At 37.1% G+C, this 19,535-nt stretch overlaps 1 protein-coding gene across 1 annotated transcript in view; it reads left to right on the top strand.

Annotated features, from left to right (window-relative positions):
* The window catches only part of TTC6 (tetratricopeptide repeat domain 6), a 216,366-nt gene that overhangs the window by 192,508 nt on the left and 4,323 nt on the right, over positions 1–19,535 (top strand). The window contains 4 exon segments of the mRNA XM_060098150.1: positions 4,866–4,939; positions 10,441–10,651; positions 13,634–13,786; positions 14,535–14,705. Of these exon segments, the coding sequence (XP_059954133.1) occupies positions 4,866–4,939; positions 10,441–10,651; positions 13,634–13,786; positions 14,535–14,705 (609 nt within the window).

The following is a 19,535-nucleotide window of genomic DNA, read 5'->3' as shown; positions in this document are numbered from 1 at the left end:
CTCTTTCCTCACATCCCACATCTAAATCATGAGCAAGTGTGGTCAGCTCTGCTATCAAAACATATTTTAAATTCAGTCATTTCTCATTTTTTGCCACTGCTCTCCTCCTTCCAGCCTCCACCTTCTCTGCCCTGGATCACTGCAGTAGCTTCCCAACTGGCCTCTCTGCTTCTGCTCTTTTCCCTCTGCATGCTGTTCTCCACACAGCAGCCAAAGAGCACTCTTAAAAACATAAAGCAGAGCAAGTTATTCATCTGCTCAGAACCCTCCAGTGACTTCCCATCACACTTAGAGTAAAATCTGAACTCTTGACTATGGCCAACCAAGACCCTAGTGACCTAACTGCTGCTCACTGATCTGACTTCATTGTCAGCATTCTTCTTTTCTCCACTCAGGTTACTCCACTCTGGCCTTTTGCTATTCCTTGGAAATGCCAGGCTCCCTTTCTGACTCAGGGTCCTCACACAAGCTGTTCCCTATGTGTAGAATATTCCTCCTATTGGTTCACACCCTCCTTTCATTTCAGGTTTCTTCTCAAATGTGACCTCCTCAGTCAAAAAGAGTATTTTAATTAAAATGGAATATTAAAAAATTAAAATAATCCCAAATAAGTCTGGAAAGAGAAAACAAAGGAACAGAAACAGAGGAGACCAGCATAAAACAAATAACAAAATGGTAGACCTAAAAAAAAAAAAATGGTAGGCCTAAATTCAACCTTATCAGTAGTTACATTAAATGGAAATTGTCAAAATACACCAATTGAAATATTGAAAATGCCAGATTAGAATTTTTTTTTAAGTCCCAGCAATATTCTGACTGCAAGAAACACATTTTAAATATAAGATATAGATAGGTAAAAGTAAAAAAGCTGGAAAAAAAATATGCCCTGCAAACACTACAGGCCTGCCTTGGAATTATTGCAGGTTTGGTTCCAGACCACAGCAATAACGTGAATATAGCAATAAGTGACTTTTTTGTTTCATATAAAAGTTATGTTTATACTGTAGTCTATTAAGTGTACAATAGCATTATATCTAAAAAACAGTACATGCCTTAATTAAAAAATACTTTATTGATAAAAAATGTTAACCATCATCTGAGCCTTCAGTGAGTTGTAATTTTTTTGCAGTAGTGACATCAAAGATTACTGATGATCACAGATTACCATAACAAATACAATAATAATGAAAATGTTTGAAATATTGTGAGAATTACCAGAATGTGATACAGAGACACGAAGTGAGCAAATGCTTTTGGAGAAAATGGAGCCAATAGACTTGCTTGAGGCAAGATTGCCACAAACCTCCAATTTGTACAAAGTGCAGTATCTGCGAAGTGCAATAAAACAAGATATGCCTGTAATTAAAAGCAAAAAAAATGTTTCACCCCTCTGTAAATTTAAAAAATTAATTTGAAAAATTTTTAAAAAGAGGCTGGCTCAGGTAGACCAATGAAGTAATATATGACTGAATAATAAGAGGGCTAAATGCAGAACCAAGAGAGAACAGAGTCTTAAAACCTAACCAGGGAAACATTTTTAGTGGGAATGATTGATTGACAGAAAGGTCAAGTAGGATGAGCACTGAACACATGTTAGTTAATTGATAGTTGTGTGATCTTCATAAGAACACGGGAAGTAGAGTGCGGCGTTTAAACTGGAATTGTTTAGGAAGTTAATGGTTAAGCTTGTTGGATTGAGAGCATTTGTTTATTTCTTTGTCCTTTTGAAAACCAGGAAGACAGTGAAGGAATAAAAAAGACATAATCCCACAAGGTTAAAGATAGTGGAGAAGAGGTGCCCAGACACCCCAAACTACCATTCCAGATTTTAAAACTTAAATATGAGTGGGTAGAGAAAGATTCTACACTTGAGGGAAGTAAAATAAAGAGTAAAATAAACACACTGTCACAGGGATATGGGGATGGTGGGAGAAGGGGAGGTGTGTGGAGTGATGGTGTAAGGTAGCTAAGTTCTATCCTATGTTGGAAGTTAAACATGATAAAATACTCATGTTATTTAGGAATTCAGAGGTAAACAGCAGAAGAAATAACAGCAAGATGTAAAAATGGTTGACTCTGGGGAGTGGGGCTCAGAGATAAGGAGAGGTGGCGTGGGGCATCCCTGTAAGCATTGTGAGTTTTCTAGTTTCATTGGACCCTCTACCCTACCCTGGATACATGAGTTACTTTGAGAAAAATAAATTAAAAAATGCCTTTAGAGGCAGTTTACAAATTACGAAATGAAATTGGACTTACTAAACAACAAGAAGTTGATGGCATTTGGGGACATGGAGATGGTGAGTGTTGACTCTGCTTTCAGAGATTGGTAGTGACAGGAACTAGAAAGACAAAGCCATGTGTAGCTTGCGGGCAGGCAGGTTTGAGGGAAGGCATACTAGGTTGGGGTGGTGAGAAAAGTATTAAAGTTACAAAGGACAGAAGAAGATGATGGAGCAAGTTTCCAGAGATGGGAAGGATGAGGTCAAGAGCGCATCCTCTGACACACAGGAAGATGGTGCAGGTGAAGAGTCTTATAAATAAACTCATCAGCAGAAGGAAGGGAGTGGAGGGAATTTGCTTTGTATGTGAGTGACTTTGTGTGGTTTGTTATTTATGATCCAAATTAGAAATAAAACTAGTGCAGAAGAGGAAAATCATAAAAACTGCAGTTAGCTTTATTCTAAGTAATCCTAACTCATCATTTGTGTCTGTTGCTGATAATGTCTAACTACCATGTAGCATCACAATGATTTTATATATAGAGTCAAGCTGACTTTTGTAAGTTTTATCTGATTATAAAACTAAACTTGGTATTCTCAGCCTTTTAAGTTTGTGGTCACTCCTCATAACTCCCAAAATTAATGGGAATGTTTGTAATAAATCTCAGTTACACTGTAAGTTTGCCCCCATTTCAGAAAAAAAAAAATTCTCCTACGGGAATTATCTGGTAGCATATTTGATTAGACAATAAATTTCTTATTTTCTTCTAAATAATTCCATTTAGTATCAAAATATGCTGGGAATCTAAGTGGGGAGTCCATGTTCTCAGGTGGGTCTGTGACTAATACCCTTCTCCTCCAGTAGGATCCAAGAGTGCTCAGTTTGACTGTACATCCATCTTCCACCCCCAGTATTAGCAGAAAACTTATTCTACCCCCATAAAACAGCCATCTTGGGCTTCCCTGGTGGCGCAGTGGTTGAGAGTCCGCCTGCCGATGCAGGGGACACGGGTTCGTGCCCCAGTCCGGGAAGATCCCACATGCCGCGGAGCGGCTAGGCCCGTGTGCCATGGCCGCTGAGCCTGCGCGTCCGGAGCCTGTGCTCCACAACGGGAGAGGCCACAACAGTGAGAGGCCCGCATACTGCAAAAAAACAAAAAAAACAAAAAAAAACAGCCATCTTCCTCTCTCTAGTACAGCCAAGGAAGGTCTTTGGAAGGATGAGGGGGAGGGGAGGGGAATGGGATAGAGGAAGAGAGGGAGGAGGGAGACTGTCGTTATGGTTGGGTCCTCCCTTGTTGGGTAGAAACCAGAACTCTGACACTTGCCCTTTAAGATTGTAGAATGCCCACGTCCCAGCCTCCTGGAAATGAGAAAGGAGTCTGGAAGGGTTTCTTTTAGTCACTCCAGGGGACGATAGAGTACTCTCCACAGTCTAGCTTGGTCAAGTGAGCTCACAACCAAAACTGCCCAAGAAGATTCTTGCTGAAGCAGTCCTCTGGGAAAAACCAGAGCCATCTTTATTCCTTCATAGGCTTTGAACTCTTACTTTTGAAAGGTTCCTTCCCTTTTTTTTTTTTTGCGGTACTTGGGCCTCTCACTGTTGTGGCCTCTCCCGTTGCGGAGCACAGGCTCCGGACATGCAGGCTCAGCGGCCATGGCTCACAGGACCAGCCGCTCCGCGGCATGTGGGATCTTCCCGGACCGGGGCACGAACCCTTGTCCCCTGCATCGGCAGGCGGACTCTCAACCACTGCGCCACCAGGGAAGCCCTGGTTCCTTCCCATTTTATGGCAAACATTGAAATCAGTCTCACATAATTTATGTATATGTGTACACACACAAATACACATCTATATCTCTGCAGTTGACATGATCTTTTGATATGTAGATATTTATATATTTTATTTATTTCAGTTTAGTGATGTTTTTATTTTGCTTCAGGTTTCAGTTGTTTATGTAGGGCTTTAAAAAGCTAAAGAGCTTCAGACACTGTGTCTCTGGTGCCACAGCGGCGGGATCTCTGGCCGACTTAGCACTTTCAGTTCTCTTAACCTCTTCCCCAGTGCCATTCATGTACACCCCAGCTGACTGCCCTGACTTCAAATCTTGTGGTTAGTGTTTCCATTGCTCCCTCTTGGGAGGCCTCTAGGACCTCTGGATAAAATGACACACTTTCCCCTAGAAGTGTGGGTTGCAAAGGTAGCAGCTGCTTTAGTTAATACACATAGAGGCTCAGTTATGCCCTTTCCCTGGGCCTGAGTGCCTGTTTGTCCTATAGTCATAAGGTTCTCTGCAGGTAAATTTCTATCTCTGTCTGGATAGGGAAGTCTCTGGTGGTGTTCACTGGGAAAAAACAATAAAAAGAAAGTAAACCTGATACCTCCTTATAATACCAGGCAAAATCACAGGAAAAGTGGACAGTAGCGCAAGATTCTGAGTGAGGTTTTGGTTATGGGTTTCCTCTGCTCCAGCTGTTCTCGCTCTATATGTGATACTAAAAGGAAAAAATAAGGGTTTTAAGAAGATGTATATTTTAATGCTTGTGTAAATTTTATTCATGGTAGAATCAATGTTAGAAGGAAGTTTAAGAAAGCACAAAATATAATGCTGTAAAATTAACAAAAATTTGTTAAACTGTTTTAGGATTTTAAACAAGCTGCACTGATAAGCAAGACTAATGTGAGCCTTTGTCAAGCTACTGCCATATGCTGTCACAGGTATGGGGTGCAATTTATGTTGAAGTGAGAGCAAGTGAGACCATCAGATTTATAATTATAATAGAAGAATAGAAGAAACAGAGGAGAATATTGTGGAAGTGACAGAGTACAAAAATGGAGAGAGGCACAAAGAATCCCTGTATCAGCACTCTTCTACCTACTAATAAACTATTTTAGCCAAGTCAGCAAGTAAATACCTGCATCAGAGCATTGCGGGTATCCATCTGATTCAAGCCCATTTATTGGAAAGGACCTTGGTAATACATAGAATGAAATCATGCATAACTTGAAATATCTAAGAATAAAATAAAGTTATTAACTTTGTTTATAAAATGGAACTAACTTTTAAAAAGCCTGTTTCTTGGAAGAGAGGTTGATTTAGAAAAATATTATATTTCCAAGAAAATTTTACATTTAGAAAGCATTTCTAAATCTAAAAATGATTAAAATAATACCAGTAAATATCTACATGGTATAATAAAATCTACAAAAAATGTATTACTTAAAACATCATTACCTGTTTCTCGTATTATTGTAAAAATACGTAAGTTATAGAGGGGAGAAAAGAACAGTTATATGAGGCTAAAATACAGAGGAAGATCAGTTTAAAATTTACTCTGGGATAATATTAGAGTACAGTAGATTGATTTTGCTAACTATAATACTTACATTTCTACACATACATTTGACATCTAAAAATTAATTTCTAAACACTTTGCTTTTAAAAGCATAGAAATGCAGCACATGAGTATTTTAATGTGAAATAAAGTGTACTTGGTTAAGTAATAGTTTACAGCATTATTTTTCATGAGAGAAACAATAGCAGTTAATTGGATGAGGAAATTAGGATAGTAGACTAGGCTGTGTAAATATACAATTTAGACAATAAAACATAGTTTGAATTATTTAGGAAATTGAAATTCTTTTTTTCCCCTTTTAGGACATAGCTAGTACAGGTACATTTCCCTATGAGAATTAGATTTTTTAAATTTTATGAACATGGTAGTTTAATAACTGGAACTTGTGAAGGCGTTTTTGGTTAAAAGGCCTAAACTGACTGGTCTCGGACCTTTAATTTTATACAGACATCAAAACACAGTCACACCATTGTCTATTTTAATCCAGCAACCTTTGTACAATTCATCTTTTTAAGTAATTGTCATTCTTAAAAAGAAATGGAATAACGATGACTGATGTGTTTGTTTTGGTAGGTGAGTGCAGGCCAAAAATGTCTGAGGTCATTGAATTCTCTTAAAACTAAAAATAGACACCAAAATTTTTCTCAACCTCATTCCGATGTTTTGCAACTATTAGAGTCAGTAAATTTCTCTGTGTGTCAGTTCCTGATCTCTTTTATGAAATGTAATCACTGGGTGTATATGGTGGAGCCTCCTTAAGCTGATACTGCTTTGCAATTCCAAACAACCACCTTTCGTCATCCCGCTAGAATCTCTATTGTCCTTTAATAAAAGTAGAATTTAAATCAACAGTAAAGCTCTGATAACTCATAGTCCCAATTCCATGTGTTTTAACAGTTTTACTGAATTTAACAATAAGGAATGTTTAGTGATTGGTTACATTTATTTCAGGAAAAATATTTTTGCTTTTCAAGGTGAGCTATAACCTATTACTACAGCAGCATGGTTTGTAATTAATGAGATTCACTATTGGCGTCTTATAGTGGAGAAAGTAAAAATTCTCCCATTTGGAAAATTTTTAAAAAGCAATAAATCTTTAAATTTTAGGGCTTTGATCTTTGAACTCGTGGGGTTGCAGACTTTTGAAGTGTGCTTTTGTATATCTCTGGTTCTCACTCTTGTGGTTGCTAGGAGACAACATTCCTTAGGCTGAATATCCTACTTGTTGCCCAATTTGATCACTAAGAGTGTTAAGGTAGAGTTAATTTTTAGATCTCTTTGAGAAAGCTACCTTAAGATTAAAAAAAAAAAATGTCACAGAGGGAGAGCCTGGTGGCTCAGAGTTACATATTCTGTCCATTTTTTACTTCAGAACATTTATTTTACCATTCTTATAATTGCATAAAATATTTCTGAGTCTTCGACTCTGCAAGCCACATTCTTTAGTTTTGGGAGGTATTTATGATTTATTTGTACAACTCAGTAGGGCACATCTGGTCACCTATGTGATTAATTTGGAAAATGAGATGGGCCTTGGTGTCCATGGCCTAACCTGTAAGCTGAGCACACGATTCTTAGTTAATAGACACCATAATGAGAGGCATGCACCTTCTGTCAGTGATCACATTATTTTAGATTTATACAAACACTTTTTGTTTTAGAAAAACTAATTTAATATACTTTTATATTTGTGTAATTGATGTTTAACAATTTATGTGCCAGTGAACCTGTATCCTGATATAAGAGACACTGCCACATTTTTTCATTGTCTAACTGCCATGTGATTATTTAACAGGAGCTCCAATCTGCAGGGCACTGTGTGATAAACACATCTTCAGAAAAATGAAGTTGCGGTGGAGTTTTTCTTTTTTTTCTAGTGATGGAGGGGTCTGGGAGTCTCTGGCTTTGGCTCTCTCACCTCCTCTGGACTTGATTTTTAGTTATCATCAGCTTTGAAGAACTTGCCAGGTAGCTTTCGGGATCCCTTTCCAGGTTTAAGGTTTAATGATTATTTACTTAGTCAGAACAGACTAGATGTTCGTTAAACATTAGTGCTGATAACTAAATATGTATAGAAAAATAGCTTCAATTCATTGCTTGTTCTTGTTCTTTTTAAATTGGTTAGACTATTCAAAGGGTGAGATTATGTTTTATAAACCATATATCGGCATATGTACTCACAAGGATTTTAAATCTCCCTCTGCGTAAGAGGGGAGCAATGTGTATGATACAATTTGGATGTAAATATACCAGAAGCATTTCAATGTTTTGTGGGAAAAATATGAGAGAGCTGGGGTTGCCCTGTAAACTTCAGTTTACATGGTCACCATAGGTATGCATCATAAGTAAATAGTTCACTATCCATAGATAGAAATACTGAGCATAACAAAACCTATCAACTAAATGCATTTTTATACAGGAATACTACTGGGTAATTATTCTTGATAAAAAATTTGTTATTTATGCTAGAATTTTTTCTGTAATACAGTGAGAAAGGGCTACAAGCATTGTGACCTTATGTTCAGTGAACTTTTACTTCTCAAATAGTGCCAGTTATGAGGAAGAAGGAGGATAGTTTCATTGTAAACTACTTGAGGGAAGGGAGCCCATGTTTTCTTAGTGAGAATCCACAGAGTGAACTCAGAAGATACCAGGTGGCCCACGTGTGTGAATGTTAACCTTCCCCTGTTTGTAACGTCAGAGGCCAGGCTTTCCTGGTGCTTCAGTGTTGATTCTTGGGTGATCTTCTGACACAATACTTGGTGAATGCTTTTGGGTAGTGTTTGCCAAAACATGGAGCAAATATCATGAGTAACTCCATTATTTTTCATGGTGTGCACAAGCATTAAAAAAATATTGAATCACATTATGAGAAGCTGAGTTGCTTTTCAGTTTCAAAGTGAATTCTTTCTCAAACCTTCTGAATACATCAAGGAGAAGGTGTCAGCTAAGAGTTAGTCTTTAACATCTTTCCCACACTTTGTAATTAGATGGTACAGCTCTCAGGTTTAGTTTTCTACAGACTACACTATCCAACACCAATATTTATTTATTTTCATGGTTGCCTTCTGTTTATGGCATGAGATACTGATTTTGTATTTGTGGTACTGAAATTAAGTTATTTTAAAAAAATAGATTTACTTAAGTAAAAGAGTGACTTGACTTAAAGAAAAATACTAAGTAAACGATAGTGTAGGTGGAACATAGGGCAACTGTCACAAAGGAGGGGCTGAGGTTTGGGAAACAGTATTTTAAAAGATAATACTGAATATTATCTAAGAGATGATAGTTTCTAGAACAGTTACCCTGTGTTCCATGTATTTCACAAAGGAGAAGTTAGCAAAGTAATGATGCATCTCATAAAAATTTGAAAACTTTTTGAGAAGTAATGAAAAGAATGGAAGGAAGATAATAATCTTTACTGGGTGAGGGTCTCTGTGCTAAGGGTTTTTCACATGCTGTCATTTGATCCTTCTAACAGTTTTGAAAAATTACTATTAATTTGTATGTTCGAGCTTAGGTTTGAATTCCAAGGCTTTCTTCTGACTACACTGTTGAGATATCAGCTCACTGGCTCTGTGCACCAACTACAAGCATGTTAAAGGTGAAGAATGTGGGTAGAGATGACTGTGGGAAAGCATGGATTTTGGAGTCTGGCTCACCTGAGTTTGAGTCCCAGATATTTGCTCAGTGCAATCTTAGCATGCTATTTACTATGTTATTTACTATGTGCAAACTTTTCTGAGCCATGATATTCTTTTAATCTATAAAATATAAAAAAATATAACAAGCTTACAGAAATGTTGGAAGGATTAAGTAAAATCGCATATGTAAAGCACTTAGCACAGTACCTGGTAAGTAAGCAGTTATTCAGTGTTAGAGCCTTCATTCTATTAAAAAAATTTTAGACTCTCCATATTAATTGAGATTAAAAATAATTATTAGATATGCATGTGAAGTGGAAAAGTGACTTTATATACCCATGGACATGGGAATACTCGATTCCTTCAACAACCCTCTCCTCACCATAGGACACTAATTAAGGAAGATAGACAGAGTTATCATTTAGTCATATATATTCACAAGTTAATAAATAAAATGCATTTTACTTCTTTTTCTCCCCTCCTCTCTTGGTGTCCAAGATGAAATGGGCTGCCTTTATAGAAGATCTGAAGTAAGAACTCCTATGTGATAAAAATTTAGCTCCTTTCATTATAAAGGACATATTAAATAAATAACAATGGATTTATTTTAATCTGATTTAAATAGTGTATTTTATAAATAATAGCATATGTTTTTCTATACTGGCCACTGATAACTGTTAAAAACAGGTTCAAGAATGCCATTCAGATTTTTATAATTCTGAAAAAGAACTCTAGCATGTCATCCCAGCATATTCTGCTATAAAAATGTCTCTTACCTCCCCTCTTTCCTCTTACCAATATCTTTAAAGAATCCATCAGGCTTCCTTAGGTCATATGGACTTACACAATTAGTTCTTATGATAATAAAAAATAATAAAAATTGGGCTTCCCTGGTGGCACAGTGGTTGAGAGTCTGCCTTTCGATGCAGGGGACATGGGTTCGTGCCCTGGTCTGGGAAGATCCCACATGCCGCGGAGCGGCTGGGCCCGTGAGCCATGGCCACTGAGCCTGCGCATCTGGAGCCTGTGCTCCGCAACGGGAGAGGCCACAACAGTGAGAGGCCCGCGTACCGCAAAAAAATAAATAAATTAAATAAATTAAAAATAAATAAAAATTAAGTTTTTTAAGGGTCAATGCATTTCTTTATGAAGAGGTTATATACAGGAAAAGCAGTTAGATTATTCACCAGAAATCATCAATATTTTAATTTATTTTCAGAAATAAAGAGTTTGAAGAAGCTGTCAATTTCTTTACCTGGGCTGTTAAAATTGATCCCTGTTTTCTGGATGCTTACATTGGACGGGGAAATTCTTACATGGAATATGGACATGATGAGGCCATCAAACAAGCACAGAAGGACTTTCTGAAAGCACTGCATTTTAATCCAGTCTATACAAAAGCCAGAATTTGTTTAGGCTATAATTTGCAGGTAATATTGTATAACAACATTTTACCACGGAAGCACCTTTTGGACAAGAAAAAGAATATATTTGGCCTTTTAGTGGTGATGGGGATACATGATATTTCTTTGGCTATGAACATTTTACCTTTCTTTTCTTATTCGTATTCAGAGCAGCAGTGGGAGGCAGGGGTTTGATGAGTTATAGGCAGCCTGCCTGGAGAGCATACCCAGGGACCTGGTGCGATAGTGAGATGAGGATCTTCTGAACTTGAGTTTCCTTAACGCCTACACCCCTTTCTAACTCACCCTCTTATACCTACCACACTTATAGACAACTTTTAAGACTTGCCTGATGAGTTTCACATATAAGAACCTGGCTAAAATTTGTTTCACTAGCTTATACCTGGGCTCCATAGGTTTTGGCCTATTAAATTAGTGAAAAGCTAAAGGGAATAAACAATGTATGATCTATACAATGGATCAGACAACCACTGTATAGAGATTTCTGAATTCAGGTCATCTTCCAAATGGCAGTGAATTAGAACATACTGGAATGCAAGAGACCAGGCATTTGTCCTTCCAGCAAGTTGGAAGGGTGTTGCTCTGTTGTGTTGTCACGCAGGTCTCTGAGTGATTTCTGGGACACTCTGACCTGACCCATGCACTCACCGAGCTATTTGCACTAACAAAAGATGTAGTGGTATTTGTGGAATAAAGTGCTAGATGTGTTATATTTTCCATGAAAAGGAAAAGAATAATCTTTTTATCCCTTTTAATATTAAAGAATTTAAACAGTGGTCCAAAGTATGTTTAAATTATGGTAATTTGCAGAAATTCCTATTAATCTGTCATTAAAGTTGAATTTTTTTTCATTTAAAAGTAAGTGAATTTGGCTGATCTAAGATTAATAATATTGGAGGCTGGGCTTCCCTGGTGGCGCAGTGGTTGAGAGTCCGCCTGCTGATGCAGGGACACGGGTTCGTGCCCCGGTCCGGGAGGATCCCACGTGCCGTGGAGTGGCTGGGCCCGTGGGCCATGGCCGCTGGGCCTGCGCGTCTGGAGCCTGTGCTCTGCAACGGGGGAGGCCACAACAGTGAGAGGCTTGCGTACTGCAAAAAAAAAAAAAAAAAAAAATTGGAGGTGGTTGTGGGTTTGGTTATAGTGAGGTATGCCCAAGAACTGATTAATAAGGGAAGTAAAATTGCCTTCTGAGTGTTAAACGTAAAATTACCCATTATTTGATCATAGTAGAAATTTGCAAAGTCAATTTAGAGACAGGGTGACTCCTAAAACAGCTGGAACTTACTGTAATCAAAAGAAATGTGTTAACGGCATCATTCATTGCATTCAACAAGGATTTACTGAGCACGTAGTATAGGACAGGAACTGATCTAGGCCTAGTGATACAGCAGTGCCCAAAATACACTGGTTCTTCATGTAGAGTTTACTGCCTATTGGAGAGGCAAGCACCAAGCAGTCTTATTAATAATTATTTAATTCTATTCAGGATAAGTGCAACAAAGAAAAAGGATGGGTTTTAGGACAACTTATAACAAGGGAACCTAGCTTCATTTTAGGGGTGAGGAAAGGCTTTTTGAGAAATTAACATTTAAACTGAGGTGTGAAAGACTAGTAATTAGGACTAGGAGTTAGGGCTTAGAACACAGTGTTCCAGAGAGGGAACAGCCCATTATAAAGTTTTGTGAGAAAGAGACAGAGGGCTCAAGGGGATGGAATGTTATGGACAAGGGGAGAGTGGTATGGGATGAGACTGAATTGAGTAATGACTGGAGGTGAAAGTCTTTTTAACTGGTCCAGGTCAGTGAAAAATGTGAATGTCACTCACCAGAGCAGTGACATCAGATTTGTGTTTTATGAAGATCTCACTGATATATATCAACCTGAAGGAGGATTGAAAAACATATTAGTGTGAGGAAGGCTTGAATCAGGAAAGGAAGGACTGAAAAAGGAGAGTTAGAGAGGCCCATCAAATCCTGTTCGGGGGAAGAGTGACCATTTCTTGGACAAATATGAAACATATTCCCCTACTATGTGCCTACCACTAGAGTTATGGAAGTGAGCAAAACAATTGTTGTCAGAACAGACAAGTTCAATTCCTTGTTTATCAAATGAACATGTGGTGACGATGTTGGTTTCCACATAATTTACTGTGAGGGAGAAGCTTTACTGGTTAAAGAACAATGTCTGGTTAACTTATTAGTTATATTTCGTGTTAGTTTTATGCAAGAGTCCCTGGGCTTTGCTTGGTTTATGTGAGAGTCCACTTCTGAGGCTCTGGCAAGTTGGGATTTTGAACCCACAGGAATAAAGGACAGTTCCTGGATTGTGCTGAATTTATCCACTCACTGCCTTCCTGTGATGAGGTATTTAGTTGCCAAATGGCCTTCTCTAGGAAATACTCTGACATCATTCTGTTAACAGTGTCCTCTCCTAACCTTCTTTCTTTTTTTCCAGTTGGCGCTAAGGTTGGTATAAACACCTGCCTGGTAGATTTGCATGTAGTTTTCATGGAATGTGTGATGCTGGTACAATTTATCAAATAGGTTTTACACCATCAGTTTATTCATTTACTTATTCAACACATATTTATTTTATTATGTATAGTATGTATAACTGGAGATTCAATGCCAACCAAATAGATAATTCCTGCCTGTGTGTGCAGAGCTCAATGTAAAATTTGTGGTGATTGTCAGAAGCATTGGTGTTTCCCATCGTGGTCAAGATTTTATGTTGTTCAAGACTGGTATAAGAGATGACTCTGACAATTAGATTTATTTCAGTTAATTAAAATTTCAGCATAAATGCTCAGAGGTAATCAGTCAATTGAATGCACTCACAGTACAGCCTACTTCCTTGTTTAAAATATCTTAGATTAAGCACAATATAAATATACCCTTACTAAAGGCTTTGTTTGATTAAGTTAGAATCATAAACATTTGTTGTGATATGGACAATTTCCTACTTGGTGTAAATGGAAAATTATTTTAGGCCCAAGGAAAATTCCAGAAAGCTTGGAACCACTTTACCATTGCCATAGAAGTTGATCCAAAGAGCTACCTAGCCTATGAAGGAAGAGCTGTGGTCTCTCTTCAGATGGGTGATAATTTTGCTGCAATTCAGGATATAAATGCTGCCATAAAGGTAAAAATCCACTCAGATTATATTATCATTAGCATTAAATTAACATCATCAGTGAATAAGATGAAATAAGAAGTTCTCTGTTGCTTTCTAAAAGTGACTTGTAGAGAAAATAATATTTGTATTTTTTCCCCAGGAGATTCCTAAAGAGTCTTACATAGCTTACCAGTTTTATAACCTAATGCATTAAAAAAATTTAAAAACAAATCCCTAATAAATGTTGATTCCTCTCAGTAAATGCAAATTTATAGTTTCATGATACATCAGTATTACTGTGTAATGAAAAATGAATGCAAAAAATAAAATAACGTTCTGGGTTTGAAGGAACTAAAGAAAGAATAGTGTAAATCCCCAGCTTCTTCTGTAGTGAAATGGCAAATAAAAAATGCAGTGACAGAAAATCTGCCTTTTTTCTTCTAGACTTCGGATTCTTTTTTTGTAAATTTAGGTAGGTGTTGTAATCTTTAACAGAGCTAAACAGATGAGCTTTTTCCCCTGTGCATCTATTCTTTGCAAAGGAACTGAGTAGAGCACTAAGATTGTTTTACTGCAACCAAATCAACAAAGTGTTGACACTGAACCAACTTCATTCAGAGTTGTTTCTCAAAATATTTGCTCTAATGGGGTTTCACCTGCCCTGTAAAATTATTAGTTTCCCACAAAAAGATTTCATAACGTCCATTTTTGCAGACATGAAATTGGAGATAAGTACTATTCCCAGATGCTAAATACTCATACTATTATATTGCAGATCAATACTAGAGCAGAATTCTTAACAAATCGTGGTGTGATTCATGAGTTTATGGGCCAACAACAGAACGCAATGAGAGACTATCAAGCAGCAATTTCTCTAAACCCCACGTACTCGCTGGCTTACTTTAATGCAGGAAATATCTACTTTCACCACAGGCAGTTTTCCCAGGTAATGTGAGTTTTCCTTAACATTTTCTTTTTGACCATAAATGCTTTCTCTGCTACATATAGTTTCAAAATGCAATCCTTATATGTCAGGCTAATTTATTCATTAGCTCTTTAAAAATATTTTTCTCTTTCATAAAAATGTTTATAATTATTTATTAAATGTTTACACCTTTATGGATTTTTTCTCCTCATTATCATCAGCCACTCAGCACTTGTCCAGTAAACATTGTTTTGGACTTCTCTGAGTGCCGGCAGTCGCCTTGCTATCCATTGTCACCAGCTTCCAGCCTGGAATCCTCTGCTCTTTGCCCCCACTTAGCCAAATGTCAGACTTCCTTCCAGACTCTCTTTCGTGATGTGATTATCTAACTCGTCTTAATTTCTACCTTTGCTAAGTTTCAGTCATGTGAACACTTGACTGGAGTATGGAGATATGTCTGTTAGTTCTGGTTTTCATGACAACCTAATCTTTTTGGACCTTAATTCATAACGGCTGAAATGAAAGTGTTGGGTTATTAGATGATATTTTTTATATTTTGAATTTATTTTATTTGAACTGTAATGCATTGCATGACTCAAACACTATTTTTTGTTTTTTTTTAAATCTATATTCACTCTTTTGTTCATCTTCAATTTTATTTTGTTCTTTGTCTATCTTTTTGAGTCAGAAGCTTAATCCATTTATTGTCACCCTTTCATTTATATTGTGATAAATTGTTAAGGTTATGCCTTTTCCCCGAGTACTATTTTCAGCAGTATCCCCTGTATTTTGCTCTTTAATGTTTTTATTTTTGTTTTCCCAAAACATTGCACTTGAAATTTTATTTCTCCTTTGACTAAAGAATAAATTAATAGGGCACTTAAAATGTTCAAGAGGAAGGGCTTTTATATTTTCTAATATTGGAGTATAATTAGTCTATATCTATACTTTTTTTTTTAATTTGGTTTATCTTGGACAGAGAAAGGTTTATTCAAGTATCCTATAATTAGTGTGGCCCTATATAGTTTTCTTTACATCTCTTGTAATTTCTGCTTTATGAAAATTGCTGCTATTTCATGTATAGATGTTCATACATATTACATATGCATTGTGAATTGTAGTCTTCAGCATTACAAATGCTCTTCTTTGTTTCTCTTTGGAATAAATTCTCCTTTACCTGATGTGAAGATCCTGACCTCTGATTTCATTTGGTTTGCTTTTGCCTGATAGTCCTTTGTCCTTCCTTTTATTTTCAGTGTTTAGAATCTTTTGTTTTAGCTGTGTCTCTTTTATACAGCGTAGAGCTGGATTTTGGTTTAGATGTCAATTTGAAAATATTTATCTTTTAATAGGTGGGTTATATCCCATTGACATTTTGGCACGGTCAATATGTTTGGTCTTAGTTCTGTTATTTTATATATTTCCTGTTTACATGTATTTAAAATATTTTATTCTGTGGTCTGTTTTATTTAAAAATTACAGAGTTTTTCTAATATTTAGGAAGGTTTACAGTTTGCTTTAGTGATGACCTTTATAAAAATACCTTTGTACCCTTACTTCCTTATTTGTTTAGTTCTCTTCTATGAAGAACAATAAAATGACCCTTTAATCTCTTCCTCCCTTATTTCTCCCTCTCATCTATTAGTCAATTTTAGTTAATAGTATGCTCTTTTGAAAAATGTTTATATTTATATCCTTAAATATACTTGAGCTTGTTCTGTCAGCTTGTCATGTCAGCTTGCTTTCCACTCTCTCTGTATTCTTCCATTTTATTGTGTTTCGTTATTCCTACACTGCCAGAGGATTTAATATTTGCATAGCATTTTGTTACCTTTATTTCACGTTTAGTCTTAGTTCTTCAGTTAAATATATTTAATTCTCATCACCAGGCTTTTTGCAAAAGTTTCCCTCCTAACCAATCATTTCATTTCTGAAATTAGTCTTCTAGTAGAGTCCTGGAAAAGGGTTCATGAGAACAATATTCCTTGAATTGTTTCATGTTCACAGCTGTTAGCCTGCAGCCTTTATATCTTACGACAGCATGTCTGGGTTTAGAGTCCTTGACTCATTTTTTCTTTCCTTGAGTGTTTTGTAAGTGTTGTTTCACTATTTTTTTGGTGTTGCATATGTTAGTGTCAAAAGCCTGATGCAAACCTGATTTTCGTTATTGGTGACTTCTTTTCGTCAGGATAACCAAAGTTTTAATTTTATTTTATTTTATTTATTTTTTTTAAGTGAAAAGTTTTTTTTTCTTTTTTTTTTTTTTGCGGTACGTGGGCCTCTCATTGTTGTGGCCTCTCCCATTGTGGAGCACAGGCTCCGGACGCACAGGCTCAGCAGCCATGACTCACGGGCCCAGCTGCTCCACGGCATGTGGGATCTTCCCGGACCGGGGCACGAACCCATGTCCCCTGCATCGGCAGGCGGACTCTCAACCACTGCGCCACCAGGGAAGCCCATAAGTGAAAAGTTTTTTTACTTAAAAAAAAAGTATGTGTTAGAGTTAAACTTTTGGGGTCAAAGTTATCAAGTACAGAGTGTGCATTTTCAATATGTAGATTTCAGAAAATCTTTGTTGAATTCAGTGTAAATATTTTTCTCTATTTCATTGTTTTGATTTTCTTCACTGGGGATGAATACCAATGATTATAAATAGGACGTCTTTTGACTCCTATATGCCAATTATTTTTTTCAAATGTTTTTTTTATCTTTTAACATCTGTTTCATTTTCTTTTGCATCCCCTAAATTTTTACTGTTTTCTATTATTCCCTTGTTGACCTTATGATCCAGGTTTCTTTAAAACTTTTTTTTTTAGTTCTGTACCATTTCCATGACATATCTTCCTGGCCACCTCTTTTTCTAAGATCCTTTATTATTTATTTATTTCTTAAATGCAGTTTCTTCCTTAACAATTTTTTTCTAGTTTATTTTATAATGTTACATTATAATTTTTATCTACATTGTAGGAATACTTTTTTTCTGGTCAGTTTTTATGATCTTTCCAAAAATTAAGCTCTTACTTTTTTATCTTTGTTTTTTACAATGAAGGCATGCAAATTACTTTTCTGTTCCTTATATTTGAATGAGATAATTTTTTTTTCCTGGACTAATAGCAGATTTTCTTGTGAGAGATACAGTGATAGGCCATGGTAACTTTCCGAGTTGAGCTACCACTGATGCTGTTGCACAAGACTTTACAGTATGTCCTTTCTAGCCTAGCCTGGTTTGGGAAGGCTTCTACCACAAACTCTGTGTTTCTCAGAACTTTTCACAGTCCTTGCTTCTAAGATAACATTCTCATTTTAAAAAGTTGTTTTTATTGCTTGCATTTTCTGAGATCTGAAACCTCTGTATTCTCCTCTAACACCCAATACTGTCAGCACACTCCTTAAAAATGATCTTTGGGGCACCTTTATCTACCGAGAGGATAAAGTCCTTGTATGTATTTTGCTGGAAAAGCTGAGCAGATATTTCCTGATTCCACTTAGTTCTTCATTCTTTCATTCTCCTTATATTTATAATGTATCTGCCATGTGCTAGGAATTAAGGCCCTGAGGATACAGAGCTAAACAAGATAAGGAAGACTTCTTTTATGATGTAGCTTACATTTTATTGGAGGAAGAAATAGAAAATAAGCAATATTAGTAGTGATAAACATCTAATACCATCTTATTTAAGCGTCATTATATCAGTACTAGCATAGGTGTGGGACTATATGAGATTATCTGGGTGAATAGTATAGATGGGGAGAAGGGGTTTAAGGAGCAAGCCCTGGGGCAATACCAATGTTTAGAAGTGAAGCAGAGAGGAGACTCCAGAGTGTAGACCGAGTGGGAAGTATCCAGTCAGGATGTTGGGAAGGAAAGCAGGAGAGCATGATATCACCTCAAGAATAAAGTACTTTAAGAAGGGAAATGTGTCCTGTGTCAAATGCTGCTGAGAAGTCAAGGAAGGGGTGGATGGAGAAAATCATTGATGACTTTGGCAAGAACATTGTTGGAGTCACAATGGCATCAGATCCTTGAGCGGAAAGGGTTGTGGAGAAAATGTGAGGTGAAGAATTAGAGACAGTTCAACGAGTTGAAGAAATTCTTCTGTGAAGAGAAGTAGTGAAATGGGGGTGGTGGCTAAAGTAGAGTAAGGTGTTCATATTTTTAATTTTTTAAAATATGAGGGATGCTGATTCATGCTCCTGTGTTAATGAAAGGATCTAGTAGAAAGGGAGAAATTGTTGGTGCAGGGGAGAGTGGCAGGGATAATTAGGATCAAAATTTTTGAGGATTTGATGGGGCTAAAGTTTGGAAGTTCCAGCGGTGGCCTTTGAAGGGAGCAGGACACACTATCCATTATGTCATGAGGGAAGGCAGAGAGTTGGGGCACAGCTGGCTGTAGATAGGTAGATTTTTTTTTTTTTGCTGTACGCGGGCCTCTCACTGCTGTGGCCTCTCCCGTTGCGGAGCACAGGCTCCGGACACACAGGCTCCGCGGCCATGGCTCGCAGGCCCAGCCGCTCCGCGGCATGTGGGATCTTCCGGGATCGGGGCACGAACCCGTGTCCCCTGCATCGGCAGGCGGACTCTCAACCACTGCGCCACCAGGGAAGCCCGATAGGTAGATTTTGATAGTAGGTATTTCTCTTAAATGATTACATTTTTTCCGTGGAATATGAGTACCAGTTACCAGTTAAGAGTGAGGTGGACAGGTAAAAAGGGGGAGAGTATGGCTAGGAGTTTTGAAGAGAAAAGAGAAAATGTGAAATAATTGTTTTAGAGAGCAGTAGGGTGAACGTTCTAGGGAAGTATAGTAGAACCACCAGACAACTTAAATTTCTCATCTGAGGTTGTGGTTAA

This window comes from Mesoplodon densirostris, chromosome 4 (genome assembly GCF_025265405.1).
Source record: "Mesoplodon densirostris isolate mMesDen1 chromosome 4, mMesDen1 primary haplotype, whole genome shotgun sequence".
NCBI lineage: Eukaryota > Metazoa > Chordata > Mammalia > Artiodactyla > Ziphiidae > Mesoplodon > Mesoplodon densirostris.
This window is presented reverse-complemented; position numbering and strand designations above follow the sequence as displayed.